Raw genomic sequence first — 11,089 nt, 5'->3', positions numbered from 1 at the left:
CTAACTCTTTTAGAATAACATGTCTAGAATTTGATCGACAAGGGGTCACAACTCTTGTGCGTGATATTATCATCACTATGGGCTTGCAAGCTCGTGACACTATCATTACTAAAGGTTTGCATTGCTCACTTCTTTTTAGAAAGAACTTGGGGGGGTCACTCATAAATATGTAAGCATAGCACGTGGGTTCAACAGAAAGGGGTTTTTTAAATCCCTTTTTTAACACATTTTTTACATACATAAGGGTACCATTTAAAGGGGGTATTTACAAATTGAATAGAAAGAGGAGGTGTTTTACTCATAAAAAATTTACAGATAAGGGGTTTTTTAATTAGGCCTTGAACACACATGATATAGAGAGTTTACATATAGTGAACCCCCCGAGAGAAAGAACTTGATAGTTCTTAAAAAGATCTTGTAGTTTTCAAAAAAAAAATTGTAGACTTTTTTAACACGTTTGTACATTTTTACAAAATTGGAGATTAAAAGAGCCCTTATGTCTATTCCTAAGAGTTCTATTGCATACCAATAAACCATGTACTAGATTACTTTTATATCTATCATCTTTCCTATTAAAGAACATTCTAAACAAAGCAAAATATCACAATCAAATTTTTTGTACAATCTCAGGAGATTCACTTAAAAGAAAATAAGTATATCACCTGCGTTCATCTGAATTTTGGGGGAAATTTATAGAAATGGGAAATTTATAGAAATGGGAAATTTATAGAAATGTACTTACATAAGAGGTATTTTTTATTGATTCTTAAAAAAAGTTACATGATTGTATTTTTGAGAGAAATTTATAGAAATTTATTTACATAAGAGGTATTTTTTATTGATTCTTAAAAAAGTTCTAGATTGTATAGAAAAAGCTCAAAAATTTCCTAGTAAGGGATTTTTAATTTACCAATTAAATGTAAGTGATATTTAGGTTTTATGTAGAGAGAAACCTTGAGTTTACTGTATGGCTCTTATTTCTATTAGCCTATTGATGAAATATACAAAAAAGAGTATGGTTTACTATGTTTGTCATTTAACATAGCCAAGAGAACCATTAGACAATATACATATACATTTGAGAAACATTAAAAACCATTTGTGATGAGTTTGTAGGGCAAGACATGGAGCAAGGTGTGAAGGGAGGCATGAGTAAGGAGCACAACAAGGCATGGAGGCATGGAGGTATGATATGTACAATATTTAATGCAAAATTATTGATGCTTAATGCTATTTTTGGCTAATTTTAAACTTAACCTAAATACAAGACTTGTATTGTATGTGACAATTAGAATGCAACCCCATACATGGGTGGTGTCACACTTCTACATCCCCAAAGGAAGGAGCTTGGATGAAGCCCCACTTGATGTGTGCTCTTGTCCCAATAAGCACCCTCTTGATTGCCTCTTGAGACTAGCAATAGCTTCCACTTCCTATACTCAACTTGTGGGGACAACTTGCATCATGGCACGTAAGCCATGCATTTTTTTTAAAACTTGCCTTGTACAAACTGTTTGTGCATGTTAAAAAAAAGTGCAAAAATTGTGGAAACTTAAATAAATTTGTAAGGTTGGTTTTGGCAACATGCGAGCTTGCTTGAGCAAAGCAAAAGATGTGGAAGAGGCGGCGTCTCTACAAGCAGGTGAACTATTCAACTACTACAAGCAAGCCCGAGTTGCATGGGAGGACAACAAAGCTTACATGCATGTGCATGTGCTTCCCACTCTATTTTGGCATTAAACCTTATCTAATTTGGGAATGGGGATCTGACCAAGGCGTACGCAGGCGGGCTTGCAATTGTTACATGCCCCACTTTTTCTTGGTATTAAGACATTCTCTCAAAGGATAATCTGTGAGATGAAAGGGATCTAATCGGGAGTGGTTGTACATCTTTATAGGCTCCACATCAAGGAGCACTATGTGGTCAAAGGCGTTGAGAGCATAGCTAGCGAAGCAATGTAATTGAGAAAAAATTGCTGTGTGTCCGGATGTCAAGTGTAGAGTGTAGGTCCTTGGATGAATGAGTTACCACATGAAGCTAAGAGGTTTCTTAGAGAAGATAGTTAATATTGATAGTTTCTACCCATGCAAGAAAGAGAAACAAAAAAAGAAGAGGTTTGTTATAGAGAAGTTAATAGTGATAGTTTCTACCTATACAAGAAAGAGAAACCAAAAAAGAAGAGGTTTATTGTAGAGAAGTTGATAGTGATAGTTTCTACCTTTGAAAGAAACAAAAACCACAAAGAAAGACAACTCAAGTTCCCACCCCCACAAGAAGAAGTGTTGAAAAACTATAGAATATGAGTGGATACTTTTGGCTAATATCTATGATCTAGAATAGGTCAACTATTTTACTAGCAACCTTCTTGTAATCTAGCTAGCCGTAAGCTAGAGACTGATTGATTAGATAGAGTTTAGTACAACACACATCTCCAAATGTAAAGGTTATTGACAAGGTTCAAGACCATGCAAAGGTAGGCTTCAAGAGTTCAGGAATTATAAATTCCAATGTATAGTGAGATGGGGGATTTTTGGCAAGGATTTTACAACTAAGACGAGCTCACCTTTTTCCACAAAAAAATCTATCTATTTGAGGCAAGCCTTTTTAACTACCTTCTAAAGCTTAAGGCGATCTTTTCAAGACCTATGATATAGACAGTTCATGGTAGAGATGTATGAATGTGTTGATAAATTTGCTCTTTATTTAGAATTTTAGTAGAGAAAGAGATTTCTTAATGGATACATGTGAATAAGTCCCTTGATTTTGTTCAAATAGGATACTTGAGGCATCAAGCACATGATTGCACGTGAAGTGAGTTTTGTATTATATTGCATGGGCATTATTTTCATGCATGCAAATAAGATTAAGACCCTCAATTATTATTCTATAGGGGCTTTGAGCTTGAGTTTCTGGCAACAAGCTAGCCACACATGGTATATCGATATGTCTCAAGTGAAAACGTAAAATGTTTTATGGTCCTCTTGGGCTATGTAAAACAAGAAAGCACACTCTTTTTTTTTGGCATATTCCACAAATAAGAGACATATGGTACATGAAGATTTTTTTGACATTGATTGTAAGATTTTTCTTTGTTTCTAATATGCTTCTTTAAGAGGAAACAAGGTGGGTATAAAATTCATTTAGCCATGATGGTTCATTAAGCAAAAAGTATTCTTGGAAGAACCATAAGAACGTCTACACTCTTTCAATTGGTAAAAATGTGCAAACTTGTATGGAAAAGGCTATAAAATAATTGCAAACTACAACCTCTTTTTAAAAGATGTGAAAAATGCAAGCCCATAGTAATGATAACCTCACGAGCTTGTTATATACTCCTTGATTGAAGAATCTATGTCCCCTTGTCGATGAGAATCAAGACATGATAAATTTAAAAGACCTAACCTTATGCGCTTCTAATAAATTTAAAAGACCTAACCTTATGCGCTTCTAATAAATTCTCATTAGAACGACCGTATTGCCACTTTCTATTTATAATGGTTTTCTTTTTTGAAAAAGCTTTTCTTATTGACAATTGAGAAGAATAAAAAGGTAGAGATGGAGGCTTTACAAGGCAAGTTAAACGAATACCTTTTTATGTGCTTGGAGTTGAAGCAAAAATGGGCACTCCATGACTAACTAGGTGGTGGGAAGAGGTGCTCCATGACTGACTAGGTGGTGGGAATAGGTGAGCCTCCTAGAAAGTTCTCAAGTGCGACATCGACGGCATCACGGAAGGTCACGCGAGAGTGCTTGTTGTTGGGTAGGGCATACACTATTTGAGGGAGCATATGAACGATCGCTTCTTGCATGCGATGGAGTCGTCGAGTATCGTTGGCGATGCGTGCGAGCTCGGCAATGACGTCGATTTTGCCGTGAGCCACGTCATCGCCGTCGAAGAAGACGGAGTAGAGGCTACCATTTTGGGGCAAGTGCCATGTGTATTGGGTGTAGGCGGAGGACTGGGAGAACAAGACGGGGATGCAACCGGCTAGCAAGCTATCAAACAAACCTTTTCTTGTGGGGCTATCGCCAGAGGGTTGGAGGCAAAAAGTGGAGCTTCGGAAGAGGGCGGTCACATGCTCGGGGCTTCTAGCGCAGTCGAGGGTGCCTGCGCCGCTATCTGCACACTTGACCTCTCGGCACGTGCTGGTTTCCACCTGCTCGCATTGCCTGGCCAGCTCTGCTCTCAACGCCTTTGACCACGGAGTGCCCCTGGACGTTGAGCCTATGAAGCTGCACAGCCACTCCCGCTTGGGTCCCTTCCGCAGCTTCTCCTGTAATTCCCACATGCAATTCATACAAGTGTTAATGAAGTCAATAATTAACCACCCATCTGATTGCATTAATCACTAATCATAATTGCATTAATTTTCACAAGCAACACAAATCCTGCATTAGTATAAATCAAGGTCAGTATGATGTGCACTACTCAGAAAGCGTGCAAAAGGGGCAAGCTCATGACATCAACACATAACGCATGCATGCATGCACCTGCCATTCCACCTTATTAAAATAATTAAAAGCATCATACTGTCATACTTTAATCGCTGTAGTTCTCATCAATTAAAGGATGTTCTGGTTCACTATAGACAATTTGATATCAAGAACAGCAATCAGTGCTGCCTTTTCTATCCATTATTTATATACAAATAAAGTGGGGAGCATACCATTCAATTCAATTAAGTGAATAAAAGGAAAAATGATAAGCAAAACAATTGCAAGAAATTAACGTCGGGCGCTTGTTCTAGCGGTTGATAGGGGTGGCTTGTAACCTGGAGGTACCAGGTTCGACGATCCCCGGCTGAACACCCGATAGTTACCTTGCCCTCGCTTTGTAGAGGATATGAGGGGTTCTCACGGAGTACTTTGCTCCCTTCTAGTAGTCGCCAAAATTTGGAAAAAAAAGACAATTACAAGAAAAGATTTACCTGCCAGAGCTTCAAATCTTGATCCGAGGATGGATGGAAGGAAGTAGGGTAAGGTATGGCAATCTCATCATGGTTCCATGTTTTCCTTTCAATCAAGAGCTTGGTAACATTGGCCAACTCAGGCTGTGAAAGGAGGGCACTCCCCCACCCATCTAAGGAGTCTTCTTTTCTGCTAAAATCCCAAGAGATTCTCCCCAAAACCATGAAGTGCTTTTTCTGTCCTTTGAATCTGGTCCAGTTTGGGTTCCCACTTAGCCAGCCCACGAGCCGTTGGGCGAGGCGGTCGCGGATGTGCAAGTGTGGAGAGAAGAGTGTGAAGGCAGTGTCCAGGGCAGCATAGTAGGGTATGTAGAAAGCATTGGCCAATTCAGGGTCCTGTGTGAGGCATGAATACTCTTTTAACCTTTCATGGAAAAGCAGCTCTAGTGAGAACTGCTCAGTCCTATACCATGCATGGGGTGGCTCCAAAACCATATTAAAATTTGAATCATTCAATAAGGTCCTGGGAACCTTAGGACCAAACCCATTGTTGTTTAATTTCCCACATAAAAGCACCCAATTGTCTGTAAGCCTTCCACACTTGTCCACCAAATCCTCATTGAACTCAGGAGGCAGCTTGTATACATACACATACTTGCCCTTGCATCTGTGGTCATCGCCATTTGGGCGCCGCCCGCCCAGCTTTAACGATGGCAGGAATGGGCTTTGCAGACCAAGATTAGTGTAGCTTCTTCCAGAATTAATCACACTATATAGAGCAAACCCTAGAGTAATTATGATCAAAACGACTGTTGGCAGGAAGGAGGTCCACCAGTAATCCCTGCGTTTTCTCTCTAGCCCAATGGAGTACACCTCCAGCAAGGCTTTGGGTTGCATGAGTCCTTAATCTCCGTAATTAAGCCAAAACTGGCAAGAACAGGATGATTATGGAACACAAATGGTTATGAGAGGGATGGGATATCAAACGATTGCAATTAAATCACTGCGTTAATTTGCTGTAGGGGATCAAATTATTGCAAACAAAAAGCTTTAGCTAAAGCAAATCATAGTGGGTGATGGAAAATCAGATCATAATACAGAGGATTGATCGGCTAGGATCAGGCACAGGGTAAGCAATTAGAAGCAAATAGGACAAGGATCAATCGACCGATAGGGAGATGGAGTTGCAAGATTAAGAAGGCGAGCTAATTGCAGTATATTAAGTAGGCTTGCAGGCAGAAAGTGTAGTATATTAAGTGGACTTCAAGCAAGTGCAGCGTTGAAAGGAGGAGGAGAAAGCGTGTAATGGTATCTACTTAAACAGTATTCTCTCACTGCCGACCACCGCAGACCTTAGTGGGAGCCTTTCAGTCTAAATAAAAGAGAGATGCCGACAGTAAATTAAACAAGTAAACTAGGCTTAATCTCGCATTAGCCACAATTGCTACTTTTCATAATCAAAAGATTAACGTACCTTAGCTGTAGATTTTTCTGATGAGCTGTTGTTTTGATCCTAGACGGCGCTTTAGTCTTTGGCTGTTAACTACTTCTAGACCGAATCAAACCTTTGAATATATATATATATAAAACCTAACGTGTAACATTTGGCAACATCTTACGTTAGCTTCTCGTTGTCTCTCTTTTACACATGGCACTTAGGCCATGTGTGTGCGTGTGTGTGTGTGATAGAGAGATAGAGAGAGAGTGAGAGAGAGGGAGAAAGAGAGAGAGAGAGAGATCTATTATCACTTCTAAGGCCTATATCAGCTCATTCACAAGCTCTGTGTGTGTGTGAGAGAGAGAGAGTGGAGAGAGAGTGAGAGAGAGAGAGAGAGAGAGAGAGTGAGAAAGAGATAGAGAGAGAGAGATATCTATTATCACTTCAAAGGCCTATATCAGCTCATGCACAAGCTCTTTGTGTAATGAAGGACTCCCTAGGAAGAGAATATTCAACACACAAACAAATGCAAGGAAGATACTTTTGACACCTTGCAAGACATTGTTTCCACATGCGTGTTCCAACCAATTTGTTGAGTTCACTATGGCCATTTTTAAAACCATCCCACAGTGTCAATCCAACGCCTTTGAATTTATTTGAATACGAATGTAGAATCGTTCAAGGCTAGATCAAAATTATCTAATTTATAGGGCATGGCATCAACAAGCATGCAAAAATTAATTTATAGGGCATGGCATCAAGCATGCAAAAATTATATTTAAACATAGTTATATGAAGGCCAACGATGTATTTTTGTATGAATCAAGTAATTGAGGTGATGCGCACTAGCTTAGGACCTTTGTTCTTCACTTTACTAGATATATATCACCATTTTTTTACAATTCCACAATCAATCAAATACCTTGAAATTTATTTCAAGCGAATGGAATCTTTCAAGCTAATGAGATTTGTCTAATTTTAAGGGCATGGCATGAAGCATGGAGTTTTAATTAATCATTTATCCATAAGTTTAATTCATTGTGAGATCAACCTAGGATTACTAAATTAAACTAAAAAATTTAGGATGGCTTTAGCCTTTGGTGGACACATGTGATATCCGTTGAGGGGGTTATGATGCTAGATGCTCTTCAAAACTTTATCACATGGAGCCTTTCTTTCTCTTTTACAAACTTTTACAACAATATGAACATTAAAAAGGTAAGAGCTTCAAAGCACATGATCAAGCTTGTGGGAACCTCTGAAGATGCTTGGGTGCCTCTTATTTCATTGGCTCATTCACACACTCTCACTTTTTGTTGAAATATTAGTGTTCCTATTAGCTCTTTAGCTATTCAAACACATTCTATTTTGAAACTGTGTATTGGTTTTACATGGTAGATTGAACATTGTGTTTGTGGCGGAGTGTTTTCAATGAGAAACATTACATGGTGATATTATAGAGAAGTTGCCTAGTATTTGATTAAGAAAAGCAATAAAGGGAGAGAGTGGCAACTTGGCATTATAAGATGGTTAGGATAGCCTCACATGGAAGAATATTCTAAAAACCTTGTAACTAGAGAGTGGCAACTTGGCATTATAAGATGGTTAGGATACCCTCACATGCAAGAATATTTTAAAAAACCTTGTAGCTTTCATAGTAAATTTTATTCTTTGAATAAAATGGGGTTAAAAATAAAATTTTAAGTTTTGGAAAATCTTTAGGATTTTTGAATTTGGGAATTATGGTAATCTTGTTAGATTTTAGAATCCTATATATCATAAAGTTTGGGAATCCCTTGTAAATCTGTTTTCTTACACTCATTTACTTCCTTAACTAAACAACTCAATATGATTAAGCATAATTAATTTAATAAATTACATAGAGATTTTCACACTTTATTTATGTTTATAGATTTATTTGCCACTAATTTGTTAGCTAACTCTAGTCTTGTAAAAGAAACACCACTTTTGTGGCTTTTATAGACAAAAAAATATATATTTATATTTGTTTCAAAGAAAATACTACTAGGGGAATGCTCTCAACACAAGATATTAGTTGAGAAAAAAATGTCAAGTGCCCAAAAAGTTTAAAAACAAATGTTCAAGTCAAGATCTTACCTTAGCCTTATGAAAACATATGTAGTTGGGTCTTGCTTAGAACCACAACCTATAACTTCCCATGTGGGTGCACTAGCTCGTTTGTCATGTACTCACTCCATTATCACACCAGAATGCTCCTTGCCAAAGGGGTGAAGGGAGAGATCTCAATGCCTAGATGGAGGTAAGAAGAGATGGTCCTTCGTGATGGTTCTCTCTCACAAAGACAGAGAAGTAGAAGAAGCTGTTGTTGCAAGTAGAAAACCTACTTGCGACAAAAAGAAGCTATTGTTACAAGAAGAAGACCTACTTGCAAGAAGAAGAAGCCAAGCTATTGTTGCAAGTAGAAAACCTACAGCTAAACCTATCTAGCATGTATCCATCAAACAAGCAAGTAAGAAGAGGGTAGAGGGAGAGCTCATCACTAAACTATTGCAAGGGAATGATTGTGTATCGCTTATTATAAAAAATGGCTTATCCACACAAGTGACTAGTTTTCACACTAGGACGACCAAACTAAAAAATGGTCTAGCCTCTATTACTAGTCTTAAGCAAGTATGTACACTAAGTCCGTAGACTTTCTCTATTTGATATTAAGCTCAGATTAAGGCTGCTTTATATGTTCTAGTACAAAAAGAGAAGTGCTCGTTCGCATGCGAGTAAGATGGCAAAGTGCCTTATGATAGGTTGGGCAAGTGAAACCATGTTAACTTACCGAGTGGTTAACATACCCCCCTTCCTAATGGTAACCACATCCTCATGTCACATAAGTCAATGGTAAAGTTATTGTTGTCAGCAACAAGAAGTGGATGGTGTGGATAGTCCAAGATATGCCATGGAGTTGGCATGGCATGGCCAAGGTTAAGTGGTGAGTTTGAGACTGATCCCCATAACTAGATGTAGGGCAAAGTGATGGGAAGCTTTGGGCAGCCTTGATGGAAGACACCTTATCAAGGTGGCATGGGAAGTGATAGGCAATATAGAGGTTCTTAATGCCATGCATCTTGGTTGTGGAAATGGTGTGGACCCTTCACCACCATGAGGTAGTTGGTAGAAGATGTGCACACCTTGTGTTTGGCAAAATGAGTTATAGGTCCCCATAGAATGATTAGCATGGGTAGATGGAGGTCCGGGGCATCTTGGTGCAGCAAGGTATTACGCCTAGATGGGGCTTTTGCTTGAAGATACATTGGCCAAGGTCGCATTTTGTTGGGGTTGAATTGGAGTTGAAGTGGAGGAAATAGGCATGGAAGCTTGACAGAGGTACCTACAAGGTCAAGGGTTCTCCAGGCGATAGGTCATACCAAAAGCTTGCACCCGACATGGTTCCCCCATCTAGAGATGTACCTAGAGGGTTTGCATCAACAAGGTTAGTTGTAGGTACATGTGTTTGAGTGTACCGTGAGATGCAAGAAGTGAAAAACATTGTGATGCCCATAGTAAAATATGCAAGTGATTTGCATGAGCATGGGCAATGGCAGAAAGTGTGCCTATGTGGGTGCACTTCTCCAACACAAGGACATTACTTTGTTAGGGGCATGGCAGTGGACTTACACATGGTTGTGTCCACAACTGCAAGGGAGCTAGGTGGCCTCTGGTGGCTCGATAGATTTGGCATTGTTGAGCATTGGGATGGAATGAGTGGGTGGGGTGGTCGAAGATGAGGCACAAAAGGTCCCTGCTAATTATAGGAAGGTCTAGGTGATGGGTCATACCATGGGCCAAGCTTATGCCCGCCATGGTCCCCCCATATAGAAATGTACATAGATGACTCAGTGATGAGGCGCAATGCAAGTTTGTGAAAGAACAGTGCCTATGTGTCTATTACATGTTCAAATCCCATGGATATACTACAAGTGGTGTGCATGAGCATTGGGAAAAAGGTGGGCCCATGCAATGAAAATTCTAGCACATTGTTTTCTTCGACTCTTACACATGGTTTGACATAGAAAATTGATAGATGCGTAACAAGGCTGGCCGATAAGGCGGGTGCGGCTAAGGTTTGGGTGTACATGAGAATGGAAGAATTGATGACACCAGGTCTAGCAGGTAAAGTGGTAAAATGCAAATGATGGGTGGCTTGAAGATCGAGTGGTTCTTGATCCGATGTGTGAATAATTTCTCAAAGCATGGTGATGTTAGCAAAAATAAGGGAAGTATTACAAAGAGTCCATGGCTTGGGGGTGAAATTTGGAGTGCCAAACATTGCAAACCTTGGCATGCGACATTGCTTTGACCTTTTTTGTGCGAAACTTGACCTCACAAGCTTAGTATGGATGGATACACATGTTGTGCCTTGCAAGGAGATGCTGAGCGTGCTTGATGGAATCACTGCCACTGAGTGTGAGGATCACCGTTTGGGTGTATGAACCTGATAGCTCCATAGAACACGTTTGGGATGCCCATGTGATTGGGCATCTCCAGTGCCATCTTCACAAAGTCCGAGCAGCTGGGTGCATATGGAGAGCTAGTAGCCCCTGTAAGGATGCTAGAATTGTGCTTTATGGTGGAAAGAAGGCTAGATTGAGTAAGAACAAGACTCAATGAAGAAGGCTAGATTGAGCAAGAAAAAGACTCAATGAAGAAGGCTAGATTGAGCAAGAAAAAGACTCAATGAAGAAGTCAAGACAACATGATTAAAGGTGC

General features: G+C 39.5%; 1 protein-coding gene across 1 annotated transcript; it reads right to left on the bottom strand.

The window, feature by feature from the left end:
- Positions 1-3,499: 3,499 nt before the first annotated feature.
- On the bottom strand, positions 3,500-6,233 carry LOC147626589 (putative xyloglucan galactosyltransferase GT15). The gene is made up of 2 exons (XM_086816642.1): positions 4,930-6,233; positions 3,500-4,275 (listed from the first exon to the last, which is right to left on the bottom strand). The coding sequence occupies exons 1-2, from the start codon at positions 5,803-5,805 to the stop codon at positions 3,670-3,672; spliced, it is 1,482 nt and encodes a 493-aa protein (XP_086672768.1). The 5' UTR covers positions 5,806-6,233; the 3' UTR covers positions 3,500-3,669.
- Between the last annotated feature and the right edge of the window lie 4,856 nt (positions 6,234-11,089).

Source organism: Cibotium barometz, chromosome 22, assembly GCF_041138505.1.
Source record: "Cibotium barometz isolate CiBa-2024 chromosome 22, ASM4113850v1, whole genome shotgun sequence".
Taxonomy (NCBI): Eukaryota; Viridiplantae; Streptophyta; class Polypodiopsida; order Cyatheales; family Cibotiaceae; genus Cibotium; species Cibotium barometz.
The sequence above is the reverse complement of the archived record's forward strand: the minus strand, read 5'-3'. Positions and strand labels throughout refer to the sequence as shown.

Bases quoted from the DNA above. Each gene is read 5' to 3' on its own strand.
- LOC147626589 (XM_086816642.1), bottom strand. From the start codon at position 5,805: ATGCAACCCAAAGCCTTGCTGGAGGTGTACTCCATTGGGCTAGAGAGA. The intron at 4,276-4,929 runs GTAAATCTTTTC...TGGGAATTACAG, and splicing joins AAGATTTGAAGCTCTGGCAG to GAGAAGCTGCGGAAGGGACC.